At 36.9% G+C, this 26,575-nt stretch overlaps 1 protein-coding gene across 1 annotated transcript in view; it reads left to right on the top strand.

Moving 5' to 3' along the window:
• The window catches only part of LOC113055685 (protein FAM19A4-like), a 36,728-nt gene extending 14,397 nt beyond the window's left edge, over positions 1-22,331 (top strand). The window contains exons 4-6 of the mRNA XM_026222080.1: positions 8,366-8,521; positions 18,093-18,217; positions 21,070-22,331. Coding sequence (XP_026077865.1) covers positions 8,366-8,521; positions 18,093-18,217; positions 21,070-21,081 — 293 coding nt within the window. The 3' untranslated portion in view covers positions 21,082-22,331. The remainder of the gene's footprint in view (positions 1-8,365; positions 8,522-18,092; positions 18,218-21,069) is intronic.
• The last annotated feature ends 4,244 nt before the right edge of the window (positions 22,332-26,575 follow it).

Below are 26,575 nucleotides of genomic sequence, written 5' to 3'. Positions count from 1 at the left end.
ATTATGTACCCCATTATAAAAAGGCCATGGGATTAGGTTGCAACAATGAGAGTAAAGGATTTTTCACATTGTCTTTTTAATGAATATGAAAAATTGCCTTCAGGAAGGTGCTATACAGAAATGCAAAAAAATTTTTAAGAGGTCTTTTGTCCTATTGTCAATCGGTATGTTGAATAATTGTTGACATTAGTGTTATTTTCCCATTCTTTTTCTCTGTAATAGACATATTGTGTTTCATGAATAAGCTGCATTGTGAATTTAGTAGCAAAAATCTGGGTTACAGTGAGGTACTTACAATGAAAGTGAATAGGGCCATTCTGTAAATATTAATCTAGTTTAGTCAGAATATGTAATCAGTATGAATTTTAACACTATTTTAGTGTGAAAAAAAGGGCACAAAAATGACATTAACAAATTTACGCCCCAAATAATACATACGTTTTTATAAGCATATGAATAATTGTGCTTTTTAGAAAACTATAACCTTCACATTTCTGCTTGCAAATCTTCTAAAATGTGCCCCAATCAGTCTCAAATTTTTGTTGGTATTATTATTAAATTATTATTATTATTATTTGTGGTAATTATGTCTCTAATGTTGGAGATTAAGTTTAACCTTTATTTAACCTCAAATATTTCTTTAAATATTTTGGCTAAATCAATGATGCTTTCAGATACCAGTAAGAGATAACCATGTTTAAATCCATTCCACAAATTTTTATTCAAAATTAGTGTAGAAAAAACCCCCCACCTCAGATTCCAGTCACCCAGCGGGTGTAAACCACAGAGGATGTTGGCAAACCTTTCAATATCAGTCTATTTTTTTCAGCCCATAAAGGAAATTTAACATCGCTTGACCTCTAATATAAACACACAATTACCATTTTTGTCAGTGCTGTCCTGTTAAGGAGATTAAATGCAGGTTGTTTGTATCCGTATCATATTTATGTGAAAGTGCTCCTGCCCTACAGTAATATTGTAATGTACAGCAGCAAAGTCACACTTTTTTTATTAGAGTTCATGCCTTTACAGTAAAGAGTTTTAAGCAAAGGGACAATTCAGTAATGACTGTATTAATATGTTTGATCTTAAACGGTCAGGTAATAAACTCGCCACACCTCTGAGTGCCTCTGTACACACACACACACACGCACACACACACACACACACACACATATGGATACAGACCTAACGGTCTTTGTAAAAAAGAGGGAGGGTAACATGTCCACTTTCCCACGCTAATTGACACCCACAAGCTTATTCTGATTCTAAACTAGCTAAACTAATTCTGATTTGCATAATTCATGAAAGCTTCCCTCATGGCGATGAAGTGACCAGCAGTACATAAATATTTTAGCATGCCAAAAGGTCAAACTCGGGCTCTTTTGCTGAATCATTCATATCATGCAAAGTCCTTCCCCAATGTCAGCGTTGCTCCAGCTAATTATCACACTTTCTTAATTATGACTTCTCTTTGTTTAGTTGTTGCTACTGCAAGGTGACCTTTTTGCTGGCACGGAAATGCCACCAGCATCTCGAGTCGGTCTGACTGATGATATTACTTTTCATTTTGATGGGGAGAAGAGGTTACTTTTCTAACGGAGGTGTTTTTAATCAGCTCTCTGCTAATTACAGCAGCAGTGTGTTGTGAAGGTCACCAAAGTTTTCACATTTCATATTCCACCAAAGTGGATGTCTTTGCCGGTTTTAGCCTTATCCTTTCATGGGTGATTATTGCTAATTGGGTAAAAACTGTTTGTTGTGAAATTGCATATTTTTAAGGAGAACAAAAGAAAGTGGTTAACTGTTGGCACACAAAATTCAATGTCATTGCTCCTTTATTTGCCATGCAATGTTGGGGAAAGTTTGGCAGCACAAAGGAGCTATTTGTACCTCAATAGTCTGGAACTCTGAAAATCACAATTTAGCTGTTGCAAAAGTGGCCTGGAGAATAAAGCATGTTTTAATATTTTTTGCACAGGTGACCAGACTACTAATGAAATTTTTAAAAAAGTTACTATTATGATAGTATTATGCTATATATAATTATATTCAATATAAGCATAGTATATGTGTTACTTTCAATATTTATATATTGTATAAAATTATATAATATTTCAATCTAAATGTTTATATCATACACTACCTTTCAAGTCAGTATGATTTTTAAAGAAATAAATGCTTTTATTCAGCAAATTTGCATATGGTAACGTTTTATTTTGCAGTCCTGTTCTGCATGTATATACTATGTACTTGTAATAGTAATTACAATATGAACCCACCTCTAAACCTCATCCAAATCCACGTATCCTAACCCTGACCTTATATTTTACTGTAGTTTTTAAGTAAGTACTCTTAAAGTGCATATACTGTAAAATAAAGAGCAACCCATAAAATTGATTAAAAAATGGCAGTTAATACATTTATAATGTTACCAATGTCTATTTCAAATAGATTCAGTTTTTTAACCTTTTTAATAAGTTTTTTTAAATTTTTATTTTAGCAGTTTTCAACTACAAAAATAATAATAAATAGGAAATGTTTCTTGAGCATCAGATCATCATGTGACACGGAAGACAGCAGTAATAATTGCTAAAAGATTTGAATATTTGTTTAAAATATTATATATAAAATGGAAAAAACATATTATATATAAAATAATTTTTATTCTGTAATTTTTTATATTTTCTACAATGATTTAAATTAATTTAAGTGTATGTCTTAATTATGTAATTATATCGTCATTATTATCTATCTTATTATACTATCTTATTATCTCGCACACAATTACAATATATGTTAATACCAGTTTCCAATTAGGCTTTGTCACATCTTACATGTACCTGGAGAAAAGCAAGTTCTCCACTGCAGTGTCACTTGTGACCACATGGGGGCTCTGCAGCTCTATATATCTCTGCACAGGACTAACCCTTCATGTGTCTGAATGAGAAGCAGTAATGGATCATTTGTGAAGTTCTCCTATGGAAACATGGACACTAATGGGAACGGATGGTCTGAATCTCACCCGTACGAGACAAGGGCCATTGACTGATGGTTGACACTGAAACCAGACACTATAACTAACAACCACTTTTACTTGTCTTGTGTGTCCTGTCATGCTTGTCCATGCTTGCAGGTAAATAGAAACAATAGCGTGTGAGTGGCTGCCTTTGTTCCTGCCTGCTGTAATAGGCCCTTATATAGCCAACATCGAAGGACAGCAAAGTCCCAATGTGCATTGCATTTAATGAGTATACTCACATTCACCATCATTCCTCCATGCCTACACGAACCATTCATGGCCATTGCTTCAGCCGCCATATACTGTACTACAATGTATCAAAGTGAGTCGCCTGCAGCCAAAGGCCACCCAGTCTGAGACCTCATTTGTGATATGTGAGCTACGCTTTGGTCTGTTTCAGTCTTGACCGTTCTTACACTCATGACATAAAGATTAAATACACAAGTTCAAACGTCCTTGCAACATTGTTCAAGCTTGTGATGACGTTTGACACATCCAATTAAAAACAACAGCTAACCTGGAGCTATTACCTGGTCTGAGTTATGAAGGTGTGTGGAACATGTCGGCTGGGCTCGGGTAGTACGTTACGGGGGTTCTTGTTAGAAAGCTTGTTAGTTGTCACGTTGCACATTTTCTTCTGTCATGGACGTTGACATTCATCTCTAACTGCATGTTCTTTCTTGAACACTGAACCAATCATCCCATGAGGTGTTATTTTATTAATTCACATCTCGAATGCCTTTTTTTATTATTAGTAAAAGGTATTGATGGGCAGATGGAAAACAATGCAGTGCAATCTCAAAAAGGATTGATAATCAAATTATCAGTATTATTATAGTACTGTGGTATCCCATTTCAGCAAGATAGACAGATGTAGTTAATTAAAATTAAATTCATATCAGTATTAGCTGGGGGGATAAAACCTCATTGTGGCTGCCAAATGCATGGTTAAAAAATGTTGTGGTTTCAATAAAAGTAAAAAAAAAAATGATTCCATACTCATTATGTGCTGTTGATTTCTGTAAAAACTCCTGTAAAGATTTTACATATTGGTCAGAGGGCTGGATTAGAATGATGTTCACTTTAGAACATTTTTTAAATAAAATTAATCTCACTTAATTAACGGGTTAAATTGACAGTCCTACTCCTAATGCATATTTTTTTTGCAGCCATTGTCATCACAATCAACTGAGTTCCCTCAACCTGAGTCACAGAATGTCTGCCCTTTTGGTGCTGACACGCCAGTCAGCTATTGACAGCAGAAAGACATGCTTCTTGATAAATCGCACAGAGGCTCACCCGCCTCGCACTGTCAGAATATATCAGTCGCCTGGCTGCCCCATCAGCTCTAGGTAATGGCGTTTAGCTTGACACCCAGATGCGTCCGCCACAGTGATAGAGACAGTTAGCCATGCTTGAAATCTTATTTGATTTCAGGCTGATCTGAGATTTATTTCCCTGAGACCATCATACCAGCGCTGTAAAATGCAGAACAAGATGGCTATGGTGGAACGCTGAGCAGTTAATTCCAGCGTCGCAGTCCTGGAGGAGAAGCCACGCAAAAACGAGCGATTATCCCCGGAGTCTGCTCACTGTGCTTAATGGTGCGGTGGAGAATTTTACAAATGACTTCTGCTGCCAAGTGTGTAGGAAGAGGCAGATAGAGATAAAGCTTATTCAGATGCTTTTGAGCCGTTCATACAGCGCAGATTTTCCATGCCTGTTCACTCATTAGCGTAATGCCATGTCTACAAGCACTCTAAACTGTTTTTATGCTCTGAAAACTCGTTTTTGTGATTTGTCAGTTGCTGTAGTCCTAAGGAGATCTGGAGCATCCAAGATGTGATGCCTGCCTGTCTGTGAGCAAGGTGTAAGACATGAGTGATAGTGTGAAGTGTGAGACCTTCATCCTCTGGTTCACTGCACAGTATGTTGTTAAATCCAGGGAATTGCTCATCAGATTAATTGTAAATGACTGTCAATGGTATATAAAGGGTTGTTATGCGCATGAGTGTATCACTGAAAGCAAGCAAGCTCCTTAGGTAGGAAGTGGGATGTGTATATGCTTGATGCTTATGGCTTTCCAATGACCCCATTATGCCAGTAGGAGGCAGTATGGCCTTTGTTCTTGGGGTCTAGGGGTGACGGGGTCTTCCCCTGAGCACTCACTGAGACTCGACTTCTTGCTTCTCTGCAGTCTGCACACTAACAAGGCGAACAAAACCCACACTTGCATGCTCATGTGCAAACTGGAACACACAGTGCTCTTCCAGGAAAGTAACACTCTTAAAAAAAGAAGTTCCAATTAAAATCTGAAATATTTAGTGATTTGAAATGCAGGTTCTTTGAAGCAGCCCATTTGGTGCATTGTGAAAATGCTTTTGAAGAATAGAATAGCATACTATATTAACATTACTATACTACCACTGGAAAGTTTGGTGTCGGAGTCTCTTATGGGTGCATTTATTTGATTAAAATTATAGTAAAAGCAAAATACTGTGAAATATTATAACAATTTGCAAAACTGTTGACTATTTTAAAATATTTTAAAATTAAATATATTCCTATGATGGCAAAGCTGTATTTTCATCAGCCATTATTCCTGCATTTAATGTCCCATGATATTTCTGAAATCATACTAATATGCTGCTTTAATTCTTAAGAAACATTTCTTATTGTCAATTTTGAAAACAGTTGACCTGCTTAATATTTTTGTGGAAACTGAAACATTTTCTGATTATTTGATGAATAGAATGAAACACACAGCATTTCTTTGATATATATATATATATTCATACATTCATTCATACATTTGATCAGTTTATACAGTCTCAGGGTATTAAACCCATGGCTTTGCTATAACTCCATATGCTACTAATTTAACTAATTATTTTTTAAGAGTTTAAATAATGACTAAGTTCTGCCATCTTTTAAAGCATCATTGTTATTTTAGTGCATAATTATATGCCATTATAGTATTTATTAATTTTTTGCTTCAACTTATTTATTTCATTTAGTTTGCAAGGCAACATTTCAAATGCAAATATAAAACTTTTGTTTTAGAAAATGATTTGTAATAGATTTAGTTAACGATAACAACGCAGGAAAGCTTCAGATACAAAATCACACAACACAGACACTTTTTTCAGATAAAATCCCCTACCACCTCGTCTTCAGAATACAGAAGCACACATTCCATCATTCATTATGTCTCCGATACCCATGCAGGATCTGACATGAGGCCCCGTGGTGTCAGTCCTAGTCACAGTTAGAGATCTGCCCTTATCTGTTGTTTATCCAGCAATGTCGGAGCTTACAGAGGCAGAGCACGTTGAGCTCTTGAGAGGCATGCACACGTACAGCCAGCCTGTGAGCATTCACCCCCTGGACTCCACTAACTTCCTCTAATTAAAGCCCAGTCGGCGGGGTCCATGTTGGGTAAAGAGGACAGGGCGATGGGGTAATGTGGCTACACATGGAGCTTCAGGGGAAGAAGACAGAGGGGTGAGTACAGGAGGAAATGAAGAGAGAAAGAAGAAAGAATGAGACCTCTCTGAGCTGAGGAGCAACACCTTTCCCAGGAGGAAGCAGTAAAGCAAGTTCATGGCCTGATGAAATGGAAACCATCATGTTGCTTTGTATGTGTGTGCAGACCAACTGTGTCTATCATATATCCAAAAAAAGAGTGCACATTTAAAAGAATAAGTCAATTTTATATTAGTTAAGATACTTTATTGCATTACTTTTCACCTAAAAACATTAAAAGATGACAGTTGTTATTACATTTTTTATTCATTCATTCATTATTTGTTTATTTTTCCTGATTTAATACAATTACTACAATGAAAAGTTATCATATTTACAAATCAATTATAGAATCATAGCAGAATTGCTGATCATAAAAATCTGTAATTTGCATTCTGACTAAAGTGTTGCATTTTATGGTTTAATGATCAGTAAAGATTTTATTTAAGTATAGGAAAGCCAGTTTTTGACTACTTCTCATAACTACACTTCCCAGAATTCTCTGTTGCAACATGTGAACTATAAAATACTTTGGAAAAATTGTTGCATTCCTCATATTTCATTCATCCTAAAGCTTATATCAGTAAGTTGCCAAGGCATCAACTCTAGTTTTCTTTAAGTTTTTTACGTTTATGTTTGCCACATTCATTCATTTATTCATTCAGCCATTTATGTTGCTTTTTGTCCAAAAATATATGTGTTGCTTGGTCCAAAAATCGCTGCATACTTTATTTTGCATTAAAAGTCCTACAAAAAAAATGACAACTTTTTAAAACTAAAATAAATGTTTTTATTCCATTGCACTGCGTCTTGGACTTTTAAACACAAAAACGCTTTCTCTGTGAATGGCTCCTTCCGTCCTGTAATGAAAGTTGGCTACCAATGTCCCAAGAGAAGAAAGAGACTCATGTTCTCCTTAAATCCATGTCGCCTGACGCCTGCTTACTCTCTCTCATGACAGCAGGGCAGATGGTTATGCCACATAAATTTATCAGTAAACACAGACAGACAAGCTATTTTTGTATCTGAGGAATGCTAATAGTGTTTGATGACGTCATCCACACTGTGATTTAAATCATTTGGATATGTTATTTTCCACAGCCACCTGTTGTAACAGCTCTAAATATGTCATAATGCATTTTCGTATTACCACATTCATTCATGTACGCCTCTCAGTCCAAAAATCACATATTATGACATATTCGTATTACCACATTGCATGTAGAATGAGGCATTGACCAGTACTCACGCTGCATAGAGGAATCCGAGTTTCTTGGAGACAAATCTTGGCTGTAATTGAGCACTCATGTTAGACTGGCTGTAAAAGAAAAAAATCCATTGCTCAAGCAATTTATTTACACTCCGAACAGAAGAATAGAGCTCTGTGTTTATTATGCTAGGGGAAGTGGGAAAGAAAAAGAGCGAAGATTTGGACCTGGCAGCCTTCAAGCTGCTTGTTAGATGCTGCCACTCTCATTAAATATAGATGCTGTTTCTTATATTGGGTGGGATGTTATTATTAAATGTTAGGGTTAAATCCATAAGCAAACCTTTAAATAGCTTTGTTTATTTACATCCATACACAAATTAAGTTGGCATTTCCTCTCTTGATCTTTTGCTGTCTTGCTCTGCTAACTGTTAGAACAGACTCTATATAATGTTGCATTTTCTCTAACTGGGAAACAGAGGAGCAGCATGCTTGATATTTGCTTTGAGCAAAACATTTGCTTTTTGTGCATATTTTCAGAACAAGCTTTACTAAGATAGAGTAGAGAAAGTGTCTTTATTCTTTTGATTTTTTCTGTCCCTTTTCTGCAGCTTCGTACCAGGTGAAGCAGGGAACCTGTGAGGTGGTGGCTGTCCATCGGTGCTGCAATAAGAACAAGATAGAGGAACGCTCACAGACCGTCAAGTGCTCCTGTTTCCCTGGTCAGGTGGCTGGTACGACACGAGCACAGCCTTCTTGTGTGGAGGGTAAGTGATTTTCATGTGTTGGTGTTTACCCTTCACTGTCAAAATTTTTTTTTTTTTGCATTACATTTAAATAATAAATATTTAAATGATAAGAAATATAGAAAAGCAATATGAATAAAGTACAAGGAGCTGACATATTCAACCCAGGTTAATTGGAAATACGTGACTCTGCCTACGTTTCTGCAAACCTACAAAAACCTATGAAATGAACACTAGGCAGTAAAACAAATTCAGATTATCGATGAATGAAAGCACATTTTTGAGCAGTTCCTTGCAAAATACTATGTTATGACCTCAAAACATGTTTACTATAGTGCATACATTGTTAACTATTACATTTTAACCTCTGAATCACATAATCCACTCCATATGTATTGCTTTTCTAAGTTTGCTCAGTGGCTCACCTGGTGCAGGATTGTGATGCTAATTGATCCAAGTCCCGTGAAACATGAGTTGCGACTTGTGACATTCCACAAAAGTGCTCAAAGCCTTGAATAAGGAAGCTAAAATGACACAATTGCTTCAGCAAATGTGTTTTTTATCTTGTTTACCCATGTTATTTCTTTAATTTGTACATTTAGCAGACACTTTTATCCAAAGCGACTTACAGTGCATTCAGCCTATACATTTTTTTTACCAGTATGTGTGCTCCTGGGAATTGAACCCACAACCTTTTGCACTGCTAACACAATGCTCTACAACTGAGCCATGGGAACATCTGGTAGGACTACGTTAGGGTTTAGTGTAGGTGGTATGTTAATTTCAAATGCGATAGATGTGCTAAATAAATACAATAATAACAAAAAAAATTAAACACAGGCACAGTCACGTTTATATGTTTAGGAGAAAATTAAACATGCTATTTAGTGCCAGACATTTCACTTTAAATCTTGCAATGCAATAAAATTTTGCAACCATTTTGTATTCACAGGCACGAATGTCATAACACTGTGTTGTTTAACAAACCCGCCTCTGCAATGGAGAAAAAAAAAATATTGCTTATAGCACCTTTTGTGGACATGACCTCTGAAAAGTACAGTGAAATTTACTCGGTGCAATGCATTTCAGGTCTTGCAGAAATGTAGACAAAGTCATATATTTCTAATGAGCCTGGGTTGGAAATATTATGAGGATGTGCAAAATAAAAAGTGCATCAACAGTAGTCTAGTACAGTTTGAGGTGCATTTAAATCTGTGATCTGCACAGACAAATGACCATTTATACCTGACGTTAACATGTCTCTTGTGGCCAATTGTGAATGGGTTTCATTGGGAAAGGTCTCTGATTTTAAAAACATTCGGTGTATTTTGATATCAAAGCCATTATCCATGTGACAAATGTGACTACAAAGTCCTGCGCTCCATCTCTTCTCTGTTACCTAAATGTTTAGGACAAGAGAGTGTAGTTTTGGTGATGAAGGAGGTTTAAATGTGTCCCCTCGGTCATACTGTACGCTCAAGAGGGCGAATGCTGGCAGCCATTTTTCTTCTTTGTCTTCTTTGACACCCGAGACAAAAGACCCCAATAGAAAGTAGGGAGGGCTGCACCAGGGGAGGTATTCCATGTTATGACTTTCATGGCTCTCTTTGACAATAGTTCATGTAATAACAAAAATGGGTCCTATGCACATTTTGTATTTTCCACAGATGTGGACTACAGGGCTGTATTATGGAGGCACAAGGAATCTGATGTAACCAAGAGAAAGACAACCAAAAACTACAAAAAGATAGCATGCACAAGCATAGGGATAAATACATCTATTCATTGTGTTTCTATTTATGAACTTAATACCTTCATTATTTTATAAAATATATAAATAATTATTTGTTGTATATATAATATGTTAATTATATATATATATATATATATATATATATATATATATATATATATATATATATATATATATATATATATATATATATATATATATATATATATATATATATATATATATATATATATATATATATATATATATATACATAATTACAGTTTGAAATGTTTTCTATTTTAATATATTTTAAAATGTAATTTATTCTTAATGAAAAACTTAATTTTCAGCAGTCATTACTCCAGACTTCAATGTCTCATGATCTTTCACAAATCACTGAAATGTGTTTCCCATTATTATCAATGTTGAAAACAGTTGCTTAATATTTTTGTGAAAACCGTGATAACGTTTGTTTCAGGATTTTATTTATTTATTTATTTATTTTCTGATGAATTATAAGTTCAAAAGAATAGCATTTAATTGAAATAGAAATGTTGTGTAACAATATGAAAGTCTTTTAGATCAGTTTAATGCAAACACAGTTGAATGGTAGTATTCATACTAATCTTACCATTAGAATATTATGTGAATATTATGTACATGTACATAAGTTTGTCTTTGTCTTTTTTATGCATGTGTGTGCGATTGTCTTTGTCTTTTTTTATATGCATGTATGTGCATGTGAGTCTTTGTCTTTTGAAACTATTGGTATAAACAGAGCAGCAGAAAGAGAGATGGAAAGGCTGTGTATGAACTCACATCAGAGGGTTGTGTTGGCTTTGTGCTGATGTAAGAGAGAGTCAGTATGATTGACCTATGTTTTTGTGCAATGAAGGAGAGAGTGGTGAGGGTCATTTTCCTCTATCAACATTGCTGGATCTCTAGATCCCTCAGGCCATCAGTCTCACTTTCTCCCTCAGGACCACACAGGCCTCTGGAGGGGGGTCACGGAGGAACATATTCTCAGCTTCTGAAGCTTCATAAATATCTAATACTCAGCACAGAGTTGGAGAGTAGCTAACAAGAAGTAGTGACATGACTAACTACACTTTTCAGTAGCTTAGAAACTGTGTAGGTTTTCCAGAAAGAAGCTATTTTTGTAGTGGTGTAGTATGATAGAAAGCTTTATGTCATATTATATGGCATCAGTCGTGGCCTAATGGTTAGAGGGTTGGACTCCCAATCGAAGGGTTGTGAGTTCTAGTCTCGGGCCGGACGGAATTGTGGGTGGGGGTAGTGCATGAACAGCTCTCTCTCCACCTTCAATACCACGACTTAGCAAGGCATCTCTTGAGCAAGGCATCGAACCCACAACTGCTCCCCGGGCGCCGCAGCATAAATGGCTGCCCACTGCTCCGGGTGTGTGCTCACAGTGTGTGTGTGTTCACTGCTCTGTGTGTGTGCATTTCGGATGGGTTAAATGCAGAGCACAAATTCTGAGTATGGGTCACCATACTTGGCTGAATGTCACTTCACTTTCACTTCACTTTCACTTTCATCAGTTCTGTGTCAAAGTTCCCATGTGTGTAAAGCAAAAATCATTTCGACAAAAATAACAGGCAGCACAACTGTTTTAAACATTGATAATAACGATAAATGTTTCTTGTGCATCAAATCAGCATATTAGAATGATTTCTGAAGGATCATGTGACACTAAAGTCATGTGACACGATGCTGAAAATTTTGTTTTGCATCACAGGAATATATAAATGACATTTTAAATATATTTAAAAAATTTTTTTTTACATTTTAAATTTACATGTTATTATTGTTATAAATAAATGTAACTGGTGAGCAAAAGAGACTTCTTAAAAAAAAAAAAAAAAAAAAAAAAAATTATATATATATATAATATATATATATATATATACTGTATATAAAACCAAAACCAACTTTATTATAACAGTATTTTAATAATGTGTATTGTTAGCAGTTTGTGCTTTATGGCTCATGGTTTGTCTGCAGTTTAACTAGAATCTAGTTTAGCAAGTGCAAGCAACATTTTTACCTTTTTTTTATATTCTCAAGCAAACATAAAAATCTGTGTTTTTGTCCTGCAAATGTGCACTTTGTATACCACACAGTTCTGCTTTAAACAGCAGATACTGAGAAATATATTTAAACTTTTAAAAATAAAATAAGTTTTAAGAAAAGAAATGGTAGATGGGAGTAATTGTGATTTTCCTGTGATTTATTACAAAGTAACTTGAAGATCCTATTTCTTTTACTGTATTCAATATTTGTATTGTGTTGTTCTTCTGTTTGGCCATTAGAGGGCACATTTCCCATTCACATATCATTAAAACATTAGTGAGTGCAAGAGAGGAGTCTGAGAAAGAGCTGAAAGAAACTTAATTGAAACCTTCAGTAGAGCAGTCTTAGATACCTTCTTAAGGCTAATCAGTTAGTTTCAGAATCAATGAGAATGTAATAAATAAGGGATTAAATATCTCTGTCATCTGATGCAGAGGTCCTTTGGTACTCTGTGGCCGTATCTGTAGTCACTCCTCTGTGAGCTCTCGAGTATCTGCAGGCCCCTGCCGACCTGACCATTAAAATCTCATTAGAAGGAGTGAAGGGAAGGTGATTCCCTTTGGTGCTCTGTGGGGAGAGCTGCTTTACTCTGCATGTGGGCCTCTCTTTCTGCCCCGTGTGCCCGGGATTTCTGCTCTGCTTTGGGGCTTGAGGCGAGCCCCCTTTGAGTCTCTCCCATCTGTGATTTGGGAATCATTGCTCAGCCACACATTCAGGACCATCAAGGCCCTGTCTAATAAGTCCAGCACCTAGTTCATCTAGACATCTGTCCACAGGAAGCGCCATGATTCAAATGCAATGACTTTGCGATCATGCCAGACATGCAGTACATTATTCTGCTTTTTTTAACTAACTAAATAAATGAATAAATTACATATTACTTTTTAAATTACTAGAGTGATATAAGCGACATGAAATTAGACCTATTAAAGAAACCTATTTAATAGAAACTATTAAAAAGTAAGTTGCCAAAGATGGTCATGGATGGGGTGTCAAAATAAGTACATTGTAAATGAATGAATGAATGAATGAATGATGACGTTTTAGATGTTTAAGTTTTTATTCATATTAATGTTAGAAATCATTCCGTTTTCCAGTGTCAGACTTTTTCCAAACACCTTCATTTTGCGTGCATTGGCTATAAGACTGAATCAAGAATCAAGTGTTATGTTCTCCTTTATTATTTTAATTTCTTAAAACAATGCAACTTAATATTAAATAAACAAAATAAAGATACTGTTCCTACATGCACACAAACATAAATGGTTTAGATTGCAGGTATTCCATTATAATTGGTATTTCGTTTACCATTAGAAAATCTTATAATTTCCCAATGTTGCATTTGTTAAAGCCTGTCAATCACCTTATCGTCGAATTGTTTTTAATAAACGCTAATTTCTGTGCATTAGGTATTGGGCAGACAAATGACTAATCAGAAATGCGTGTTGTTGTTGTGTTCTCCTTGTGTAATATCCTTTTTTAAAATGAATAATTATAATTAAATAATAGATAATTTATCATTACATATAAATTAAAAATCAGTTATTTATTTATTATTAAATGAATAAAAGAATGAATTAATGTTGTAGATTGCAGGTATTTGCAGGTAACCTTATGAATTCAGCCAATAAAATCTGCTCTAACATAATTACTTTCAGTTTTTTGGGTACTCTTGCTTAATTTTCTTCATTGATTCAATCTGTTGTTGCTGGGTCCTTGAATAAACACTTGATTAAACAGTGATTAGTCCCACCAGTGTTGAATTCAATTAGAAACATGCACTGTGAATGACTTATCATTCGTGGTGTTTACAACCAGCATGTACCTTTCTCCATATCTTGTGCCAATATAAGGCTGAAGTTATATTTAAGTAAGTTATATTTATGCAGTGGCAGATGTGGAGAAAACCCACAGTGACTTTACTGATGCACAGCGAGTTATGTGTCGGATTCGTGAGCTGGAATGCCTGCTGTTTAATAAATAGGTCGTTGGGGTCAGGTGTGTTTTCTGCGCTGCTCTTCGGGAATATCCTTAAGGAGACAAATGTGCTTTTAGCCTGCGGAGAGTGATACTGAATTAATACACTGCATTAATGTGTGTCAAGGCAGAATCTGTAGCTAAGCTGATAGTGTTGTAAATTAGGTCATTTCAAGCTTTGTGCTGCTGAGACGGAGTTCTGGCTAATCTAATAGACGGGTATAAATGGATTTGGATTGATACTGAGGAGTTTTGAGTCTCTGCCAGATAAACCACAATGTGAGGTGTGCTAGTTGGGATGCGCACACATATGCATATACTTGTACAGATATACATCATTGTTTACCAATCCCATTAGTCTCAAATACTACAAAATGTGCAGGTTTGTGTTTTTGTAGCTTTGTTGTGTACTCACATTCGGTGTAGTACATTTATTATCATTTACTGTATGAGCTAGATTCATTCACCAAAGCGTGCTGAATTCTGGATGCCGGAAAACATAATTAAATTTGTACTGTGTAATTTCTGTGCTGCAAGTGTCAATACATGGAATTGAAACAACAGAGTGCTGCAGGGATTGTTAGCATTTTTAGTATGAATTAGCATATTAGCTCTTCTTTTTCCTTTGCTAGTCATTTAGTTTTTTTCATGGGATTTTGGTTAAATGTCTGAAATAAGGAATGGGGTTACCACAAGCTCAAGATATTTTCATGTTTTATTCTACAACATGCAAAATACATCAGTAATAACCCCTTTGGTTATTTGACAAATGCAGTTGCTAACAAATGGTTAAAAGGCACTACAAGAGTCATCTAGGAAAACTCATTTACTCAATAGCCCACTTTTTCAGATTCTTGTCATTTTTGCATTTCTGCAAACGATTTGAACTCAAACTTTCAAAAAATGTTTTTGTTTTGTTTTGTTTTTAAGACTGAAAGAGTTGGTGAAAGCTTAGTGATGGTGACATTGAAGACTTTATTTAAGCTCTATAAAATTCACAAACGTTGTGTTCATATGGAAGATTATCATGATGGTTTTCAAACAGGTTTCTCAAATACGCCCTCCTCTGCCATTGGTTGGATAACTGGATAGTTTGAAGAGCCCAAATGCACACCATTGCTTGAGTTAGTGCTGCTGTGTCGAGATGCTAAAATAAACAGATCAATGTTCGCTGTTCAAGTCAATTTACAATGGCTTGACTAATATGAAACTCCTTAAATATGCAAATATTAAGTTTGCAAGCACACAAGTTGAAATGCTGATTGTTTTTCCTTTCATCTCTCATTGTGACATATGCATCATTTTGACAACAGTGGCAAGGGGTGTGTGTTTGAGAGAAAATCTCATGATTACCACATGCTGGGTTTCCCTTACCAGGCCCTACAACATGCCACAAACCCCAGTGCCAACAATTACAAACACAAACAAGAAAAGACAGACAGTAAGGCACTTTCTCAAGATGTCTGACATGCTGTTCCCATTTCATCTTGCTCTCTGCTTTTCCCTCTTGTCAGTTTTTTTTTTTTTCCAATCTGTCTCCCTCTCTCTCCTTTTCCCTACAAAGTTGCTTGCCGGCATCTTATCCTGCAGTTTCCACAGCCGCCACATGATGTCAGACACATTTCAAACACAGAACAGAAACGGGGTAGCACAAATATTTCTGTACCCTGGATAGTTTCTCACATCTGTTGCAAAGACACTGTCTAAATACTACAAGTTGCCATACAGGAAATCAAAGCTTAAATGAGTGCCTTCATATCCTCAGATAGGGCTTTTCATTACTGGAAATAGAAGGACCATCAATGTCTTGCAGTTGCTCTTGCCACTCCATCACTAAAGCAAGAAAAATCCTTCCCAAGTATTTGGGCTTTGGCCAAACTCTATCCAGTTAAATGCTTAAATGTTGGAGTGGGAGATTTGGTGAGGAAAAGCTGAAAAGAGGTTCAGATAAAGGTGTCCACAATTGCAAACCTAAAGCCATTTAACTCCTGAAAAGCTTTAGCAGCTCAACTGGCCTTTTTCTTTGGGGAAGTTTCAAATCCTCAGTTTAAAACACCTGCTCTATCATGTGCTATAAAATATAACATTCTGTGTTATTTGTCAACCTGTGATATATTATAAACTGTAACATATTCCTTTAAGCTAAATTTTCATTAGCCATGTCAGTGTCAAACTTGGCAGTTTGGGACCAAATGTTGACTTATTGTTCTGCTAAATTCAAGAAAAGTATTTCTTTGATAATTTTGTCTGATAATAACTTGGGTAACAGAGTTGAAGAATAGGTGTTTAATACGAATTTGAATCACGACTTTGGTCATATTCATCTGCTTTTTGTGGATAGCTCAATGTGTATCTTGCAGTTGCTTTTGGATGGTAACTAAAATAATGCACTCATTTTGTTGTGGGTGTGATTGTTTAGTTTCACAACACACTCACGCAAGCCAAATTATGGAGAGCTTTCGACGGTAATGAAAACATCCTTTCCTAAGCCTGCCATTATAGCTAATAATGCCCACATTAATGCTAATTACGCACCCACTGATTCTCTGAACAACTGCATTCAGACATTACACAGACGGAAAGACGCTCACACGGTAGTTACTGTATCCCACTGCCTTTGCAACTGCTAATTTTGTTGATTTACAACAGAATCATTTGGATATAGAGATCCTCTCCAAATCAGCAAATACAGATGCTGTATGAAGCTCTGCTTTCACTCCCGACTCAGTGTAAGATGTTCACTCACAATGCTTGAGAGGATTTGCGTGCGTTCCTTTGCATAATTCCATGTAAAGCTCATTTTGGCTTCTCCTCCTGTTATTGGGAACAATGGGCTTGTGAGCGGCTCTTTAATGGACACACTCATCTCAATAAGCATCATTTGAACAGGCTATTGATTGACTTCTCAGACCTGGATTTGACATGAACTGAAACCTAACATATAAAAAGAAGATGTGATTCTTTATTTGAGAAGACATTATGCGGTTTATCATGTACGTAGTTACATCGGAGAAGCTGTTTCCAATATATCACTATTCAAAGTGATTAATGAAGCATGACTTCCTGTGCTATAACACATCAAGGTGGCAGCAAAAAGGAAGTTTTTTTTTAATCTTCTCGTGAGGTGTTAACAACTGATTATCCAACCTGTGCTGCAGCAGGTGTCTGTTTGTGAGAAAATGTCGTTATTTTTCATGTATTTTCCTCTGTTTCTCAGCTGGGAGGTGATGAGATCTGTATTAGTCATCTTAGTTTCACTTGCCATCGCAGGTCAAACCTACACCTGAAATTTTCCATTGTTACCGGTTGTTCACTCCAAGGATGATAAAACTATTCTTAGAAAGTTTTAATAATAATTTATGAGAAAGTCAAGGCCACAGTTATAAAAATAATGACTAAAATCACTTCCAGATTTATTTCCAGCTGATGAACAATAAAAAATTGACATTTAAAGAGCTTGAGCATTTAAAGCGGTAGACGACAACTGCAACATTTAAGATAAACAGAATTAATCGTATGTTTGTGTGGATGCTAAAGTTAATGTTATAGTCATCTTTATAGTTATCTGTTCTTCGACCAAGCCTTTATTTGAAATAAATTACAATATAATTGTATTATTTTTAACACAGAATATTCTTTGTTCATTTAGTAGATCGACTCCATTTAAATTGGACACTTTTGATGGAAATTCAAAGAAATGTTCAGTGATGCATACAGTAATAGATAATCTGAATATAATAATGTTGATAGTAATTCAGTATTTCAATTTCCCCGTCTCTTTTTCAGCTTCCATCGTGCTGCAGAAGTGGTGGTGTCAAATGCACCCATGTTTGGATGGCGAGGAGTGTAAAGCTCTTCCAGACCTGACTGGTTGGTCCTGCAGCACCGGTAACAAAGTCAAAACCACCAAGGTAAGTGGGCTAAGTAAATGCAAGTTGCATTTTGCTGATGTGGTTTAGTTGGTTCTTGAGGAAATGTAGGGCCACACTAATTAAATCCTGGCTGCAATCTGACACATGCTACATTTAAGTCCAAGAGAGCCAGGTTGGCACTAATATTATCCTCTGCCCATGGTGAGCAGAGAATCTAAGAACCTTTTGAATTGCCATAAAAGTAGCTTTTCTAGACATTTCTAAGAGCTACTATATATGCCATTAAAACCCTCCCCAGCAGTATTCTCAGAAGGCATTTCTTTGAAGGCCCATTCTCCCAATGCCTTTTTCTCAGGCAAACCATTCTTCAAAGCAACATTTTGTTGAGGCCTTGCTTTTATAAGAGTGTTCTCTGAAGCCCCTGAGAGAACAAGAAGGAGATAAAATGGTCACACATAGGGTTTTCTACAACAATTAAACACAGATGTTCTCATGTTTTATGGGCAGATTATTGCAGGGACGGCACTTTTTTTCTGTTTTACAGTACATCTCTACAGTAAGTTATAGACAGACACACCACTCAAACTTTTTAAAAGAGACTTATTAAAGAATGAGCAAAGCTTGAAGATATATAACATTTCAATGACTCCACAGAGTTTGTGGCTCAGCGAATAAATCCCCAAGGAATTCAGTCGTACAGAGAAAGCTTACAAAGTTCGAAGGAGAATTTTCAAAAGCCAAGCCTAGACAAACATGCAGAGACAACATTTGTTGGTCCATGCTAGTTTTGACTTGAAAAAGGCATTTTGCAATTTGCAATTAAATTTGTGCACCAGATCATATCTGAACTAGTGGTTCAACGGCTCAAAATATAAGAATTCAAGCTAAAAATCGATTGATCGGTGAGATTAGGTTTGCGAACAGAAAGAACGTTTTGAAAACAATAATGCCTACCTCATAAATTGAAATAATGATTAGATATGAGAACTGGAGATGTGCAGATGTGCTTCTGTTTGTGCGGTGAACACCAGGGTATCTGCTGTTTCGTGCAGGTGTGACACACAGTACACATAAGTATTAAAGAAATAAAGGTGTCTGAGAACACACAAGTGCCACAAGAATAATTGCTCAGAGTTATAAAGTAACTGCAGAACATCTGTTGTGTTCATTAAAATGCATTATGGCTATGAGTTCCACTGAGACTTTCAAATTAAGAGTCCTAATTAAATTGGTAAGAGGGAGAGACGAGAAATGAATGATGGCTCTGGATTAATTACTCTGTTTATTGAGTCTATTATTGGCTGAGTTGACTGGCAGTGGGCTAAGCCCCGCCTTCTGCCACCACAGTAGCCAATGGGCTGCGGCGAGTCACAGATGGGATGCGGGAGGGTGTGCCTTGCTCCAGTGAGCATTCATTCTGTATTTAATAGCAGTGGAAATGGAACAGTGACCAGCAGGCTTCACCACATGCTTCATACACATTGTGTCTCTTTCCATCTGCCTTCTTATATCTTTACATTCTCCTCCTGAACCATTCACTGAATATCTGTCCTTTATTTATTTTTATTATCCTTCTCCACTGTCTGTATTTCTTATGTTGTCCCATACTCGGAATTTGTGCTCTACATTAATCCCATCTGAGTGGGCACACACACACACACACACCTGGAGCAGTGGGCAGCTATTTTTGCTGCGGCACCTGTAGTGGCAGCCAGTAACCGCTAAGAGACTGAGTAGAGGGAGTAAATGATGATGCGTTTCCACAGCAAATCCTGGTGATTTATTGTTGCATTGAATAATAGTAAAGTAAACAAAACAATTAAATAACATTAAATGAAATGAAATTAAATGAAAACGGTCAACAGAAAGTGAGCATCCCAGCTACTCACTCTCTTCCTAACCTCCTAACCACACGCAAACTAACAGATAATATGCACCTGTGTCAAGTGACATCACAGATTGAAAGTGAATTTTTAAATAAAAGACATCAATCCAAACCTGGCACCTACAGCACCCATGAAGCAGCTGAGGGTTTGGTGCCTTGCTCCAGGTCAACTCAGTCGTGGTATTGAAGGTAGAAGAAAGCACTGGTCATTTACTCCCCCCACCGATAATTCCTGCCGGTATCAAAACTCGAACCCCGCAACCTTTGGGTTACAAGTCTGATTCTAGTCATTAGGATATGACTGCCTATTTATTTAAATGATTTAAAATTTTAAAATAAATTTTATTTACATTACATTACATTTACATTTATTCATTTAGCAGACGCTTTTATCCAAAGCGACTTACAGATGAAGACAGTGGAGAAAAATTGCATTTTTTTAAAATTTTTTCATACTTCATTGGCAGTTTTTTTAAGCATACAATTATTTTACGCATAAATGTAAAACAAGTAATATAATAATGTAAATGAAAATATAAATGTAATATAATATTCATGTTTAAAACAAGAAAAACTTTTCTGACACCAGTGTATCTCTGCCTGAGATTTACACACTGCAAAAATATTTGATATATAATTAATATAAAATAGAAATGTAATAATTTAGAAGAAATATATATTTCTAATATTTAATTGTATATAAAATATTTTTTTTGTTTTAAACCATATTTAATAATTGATAATAATTTATCAATTGTATAAATGAATCAATTGTTTTTGTGTATAATTTTACTATATAGTATATGTATTACTATAACATAAATCTAACAAGATATAAGGACAATCCTCTTAAAACTTTTTTTTTTAAATTAGATATTACTTTGTTTTTAAAAAGTACAGATACATTACTGAAAATGACAAAAATATTAATTCAATCAAAGCAGATGGTGCCATTCCAGTGACTGTGTTACATGTTCTTTAATCCTACCTCTCTTTTCATTCATAGGTCACACGATAGCAAGAACATGGCTGTGCTACCAAGAGGTCCACGGCTCCTTACCAACCCCTAATGGAAAAGAAGACCCTCTTGTTTAAGACACTGACATTACAGAGGATTCTGTACATGTGAAAGATGGACAAACTCAGTATAGACTATAGATGGCTGCCTTGCTTTGACAGTAGATATGAGGATGGAGAAGGATCTTTGTATAAACCTGAAGTTCGACTGAAGATGCTGGACACACAGGTGCTCATATGACAGACCGCATCTGTCAGCTGAAAGTGACTTTTCGGATTTATGGCACTGGCCCTCTTGAGTGTATGTGTGTGCGTTTGTGAGACAGATTCTAGTATGTGGGACTTGTAGGACAAACTGTGGACAGTTCAGACCTGTCTGGGAGCTTATGTGTTTGTGTAAGTGTGTGTTAGTCAGGTTGATGATGATGAGACAGTAGTTCAACACTGTTTATCTGCTTTCAGCACACAGCAAAGTCATTTTGCACTTCTAATTAGGGTTGCTGAATAGGATCATAACAACAAATTCAAGGGTGATTTTTTGGGCCTAGATAAGATCACATGGAGATGTTTTCCATGTTCTGGTCTTTTACTGTCAGTGTAAGATGGAATTAAAGAGAGAACCATTTATTAAGCTTTCTTCCACAAATGCCAAATAGAAATGCAAGTGATGTAGTCAACAGTAAAATAAAAAAAGGCAAACTGCAGTAAAATACAGCTCCTCACTGCTGTAAAATGTTATGTAATGTGAGCTTTACAGATGCTATCCCCTTCAGAAAACATTTAAACTGACAGCTGGCTAAAAATTCCTACTGTATGTTACTCTGCAAAATTATCCACAAACCACTTAAAGGTGCACTAAGTATTTTTTACTGGATTTAACACCTAAATAAATTAATAATATGGTTAAAATTGTGATTACTTAAAAGAAGCTGTTCTATTCTACAAAGGGCTATTCAGACCCTCATGGGGACCACCATGTTGAGATCACATGACTTGCTGAATAAAACTCGCTGTCAGCCCCCATTACCAGACACTGCAGGTTTCAGACTAAATTAAAGGAGTAGTTCACAAAAAACAACCTTCTATATAATACCACAGTACATCTATGCCACTAGGTGCAGTATACGATTCCAGAAAGTTACTTAGAGCACTTTTAAACAAGGAACCTCCTCGCTTTTAACTTTGTTTTCTGTCTTCACCGTGAACCTCTCAAAATTACTCTGTGAAGTTCTGAAAACATGCTAGCAATGTGCTGACTGAGATAATGAACATGTTTAAAGATAAGCTCAGATGTGAAGAGGCATAACTCGTGCCCAATACTGCATCGTAATAAAGTTTGAAATAGAATCAGCTCCACCATTCATCATTGGTTTTCTAATCTCAGCGAGTTCCTTCACAGACTCTAACCTATAACCTAAACTTGAATTCTGAACTCTAATTGGTACTTTTGTTCGCCCTTGCTGAGTGTTACCTTTTCCAGGGGTTGGATCGAACTTTCAGAAAGGACGCTGTTCATTGTGCCTTTATCTCTGTATGTCTTTCTCAGGGCTCTGGTGGCTTGTGAAGTGTCGAATGAGGTTTTCTCTCTACGAGACAGCCCTGTATGCCATGCTCGCCCTGGGCCTGCCCAGACGTCTTCCGGGCTTCAAAGCCCCTTCAGACTCCAACCGTCTGCTTTGTGAGCTATGATGAATGTATCAGACCCACTGTGATTCCAGTGTTGAGCCTTGGGAGACAGGGTCGAGTGCCATCTCAAATTCTCATTACTGAAGCCCAGGATACTGCCAGCCCTCTCCAGGGATGGTCCGGGATATTTTTAGGTCTGTTTCTATTGGGAAAAGCTCATCCTATTCTCGTTTCAATTGGTCAACTGAAAGTCCAGGACTGTGAACAATTTCTATGTTATTTATTTTCCTGCACAGGTGTGTGTTTGTGTCTGTCTGCATATGGTTATCTACAGGTCCATCTAAAAAAAGCTTTTTTGCGTCTGGACATTCTCCCGGAAAGCCGCTAAATCCTGATGCAGACATCGAATGTCTGCTTGCCATCCCGAGAGGCCGCCGTGCTCTGAGGATGAACCTGATACACGGTCTGACCCAACATCACTTTTGGTTTAAAAATCAATATTTGAAGACAATTTCTGTACCACTCCCAAGTGGCTGTGGCCTGCTATTGCAGATCCGGCCGGTCACCGAGAGAAGAAAAATGAGATGAGAATCACCAATAGGTCAGTAATATTTCAAACAACAGCTGCACCGCATTTGTAGACGTATTCGAGTGGTATTGGCAGAACAAACGCACATGCGAGTCTGTAATCCGTGAATACTGTATATGTACACCCACTGTTTTCTATACCTCTAAGTGCTTTAAACAGCCTGGGAGGAGATGTGCCATGCACAACCCACATCTTCGATTGGTGGATCAATGTTCTGCTCTGCCGGGTGACTTAACCCTCAGGACGAGCCTCTCATGAAAATAAAGCAAAAGAGTACGCCAATGAGTGTAAGATTGCAGGCAGATTTCATAAGAGCGTTTACTGTTTGTGCTCAAATCTCTTCCATGTCCCAGGAGCCCACTTAAACACTGGCTCGCTCCGTGGGGTGGCACGTACCCAGCATTCTCCTCAGCAATGAAAAGAAACAAAACCTAAAGCAAAGATAAACATAAGCAGTTCTATTTCTATTCTGACTCTCATCTGTTGTCGAGTTCAGTTTATATTGGCTCAGAGTGAAAATTTCTTACGGCTGGGGTAGAAAGTGAATTGAAGCCTTGATATAAACAATTGATTATCATATGTTTTGAGGGAGACGTTGTAAACACCTGGGCTGGGGAATGTTTGTTACACAACTGAGCACACAAGCTGAATCGTCCCCCGAACTCCGAATGAATTTGAATGACATTCCACTTCATATCCAGTTCTCAAGAATTCTCTGTTGGCACCGCTGTCACAATACAATTTGTCAAAGTGCTACAAAGCATAAATAATCTATGATGTAAAATGCTTAGATTGAATAATTTATGGACACTAGACTATGAAGTAATGAAAAGTAAGTATGAAAAGCAAATGACATCTCATCTAGTCTTTGAATTAGAGTGATGTGCCGCTTGGTTTGACAGCTGAAATTAATTGCAGCATATGACTGCCAGCTACAAAGAATTATTGCTGTTCCGGGCATTTGAAAGGAGATACAAAACCTGGATTTTGAGGACATGTGGGAAGGCTTTTTCAGAGTCAAATGACATCGCAGTTCTGAAGACAATGTTTCTTTAAGTAATAAAGCTTATATATTTAAAGAAAATGATCCTGGGTTAACTAAGGCTAAGCACTGCAAGAAAATAACTGCAAAATCTTAAGTCTATTTTCTAGCATTTAAATTTAGGTGTTAACAAGAAATGAATCATGTTATGGGTGAAAATGGGTAAAAATGTAGGGCACAGGGCACATTACACATTTCATCATGTGGGAAGTTGTGGCCTAATGGTTAGAGAGTTGGACTGGCAATCGAAAGGTTGTGAGTTCGAGTCTTGGACTGGCAGGAATTGTGGGTGGGGGGAGTACATGTACAGTTCTCTCTCCACCTTCAATACAACGACTTAGGTGCCCTTGAGCAAGGCATCAAACCCCCAACTGCTCCCCGGGCGCTGCAGCATAAATGGCTGCCCACTGCTCCAGGTGTGTGCTCACAGTGTGTGTGTGTGTGTGTGTTCACTGCTCTGTGTGTGTGCACTTCGGATGGGTTAAAAGCAGAGCACAAATTCTGAGTATGGGTCACCATGGCTGAATGTCACGTCACTTTCATGTATTTTATGTATGTTAATGCACTTATTCACAGTAATGGATTTATACATGTATAATCAACTCAAGCAAGTTTGATTTAATACATACTTATTTGTATAGAACTTTTTATTATACACATTGCTTCAAAGCATCCTTAGAAAGAACTGAGCAGTTTTACAGTATATGTTTATTCAGAGTTGGCATTATCAAAAATCGTCTCAAGGGATTGTGAAATCCTACTTACAGGTGTTGGGTCATCTGAGGTCTTCATACATGTGACGTAATCATATTTAGGAATTTGCACTTTTCACAAAGACAAAGAACAGGGAAAGACTTGCAAAATGCTCTCTCGCGAGGACAGTTTTTAAGAGCGCGTAGCTGTTGAGACAAACTGTGACCCTGAAACTATTAGCTTTGTTTGTCTCTTCGTGCTACAATAATCCAAATCTGTTATCTCCCGAAACCAATTAACCACACTAGCATTCTATGTTGACCCCAGCGTTTGCTCTGGATATGGGGTTCAGTAACATCCCAGATTCATTATCCTCAGATACCACCCTGCTTTTCACTAATACGTGCCAAGGGAGGTGCCAATGTGACCGAGCCTGATAACATAGACGCCTGTGGGCACTCACTTTAACTCATGGCCAGGGTTCCGGTGCTGGAGGCACATTGTCATGGCACAGCAAGTGTGTCAAACGGGATTGAAGCTGCAGATATTGCGACAGTTGTTACATCTGTATGCTGTAAGAGGATGAGCCACTGTAATGGAGGAACCCTGAGAGAGAAACAGAGCCTGGCACGTGGCATGAGTGTTTATATGCCACATATAGCCGTGCACAATGTTTTGCTTGAGTTTCTTCTATATATGCATGACGATACAGGATATTGACACATATACTGTGTGTAAATGGATCAAAATGTGCTTGTCAGTCATAAAACTCATGCATGTGTGATTACGCCATTCAGTTGTGTGTCTTGGTATACGTACATCCACGCAAACGTGTAAGTGATATCACCTCTGAGGCTTGTAACCAAGCTGCTCTTTCAGTCGCTCTTCCTTCCGTTGGTTTTGTGACAAGATGGACAGATTTCTCATTGTCACATACTGCATAGAAACAGACTGCCAAATCACACTTCATAAATCACAAACACACTCAATATACGCAGAGACTCCATTAAACGTCTTATAAAACCTTTGGAAAATGATGTAATACGATATGATTGGCTAGGAAAATCACGTTGCCCAACAAAGCCTGGGAGTCTGTCTTTTTAAAAAGTTATTTAAAGAACTTTGCCCCCAAAGATTTTGGAAATATGATTTACTGTCGTTCTTAATTAATGTCAAGGAGGCAGCGTGCAGGATAAGGTTTAGAAACCGCAGTTAGCAAACGACCCATGGCAACGTTTGGGTATAGTGCTAAACAACTGCTTGGTTTTCTCTGGCACAGAACAAGTGTTGACATATTTGTTGTTAGTGGTGTTTTTTCCCCCTTAAATATCTATCATACATAATTCATCATTCATGCCCGGAATACAGGATTTGTAACCGTTTAAAGATTAATAGTTTGTTTACTTGACAAATTGTGTCTGATTTCATGGGTGGAAGAGGGGAAAGGCATAGACATTTTATGGAGTTTGGAGCATAAAATGAACATATTTCTGTCCAAAATGAAACAATTAATTTCGCCTTTAAATTACTTACAAGCATCTTGAG

The sequence above is a fragment of the Carassius auratus genome, chromosome 36 (assembly GCF_003368295.1).
Source record: "Carassius auratus strain Wakin chromosome 36, ASM336829v1, whole genome shotgun sequence".
Classification (NCBI taxonomy): domain Eukaryota; kingdom Metazoa; phylum Chordata; class Actinopteri; order Cypriniformes; family Cyprinidae; genus Carassius; species Carassius auratus.
The sequence above is the reverse complement of the archived record's forward strand: the minus strand, read 5'-3'. Positions and strand labels throughout refer to the sequence as shown.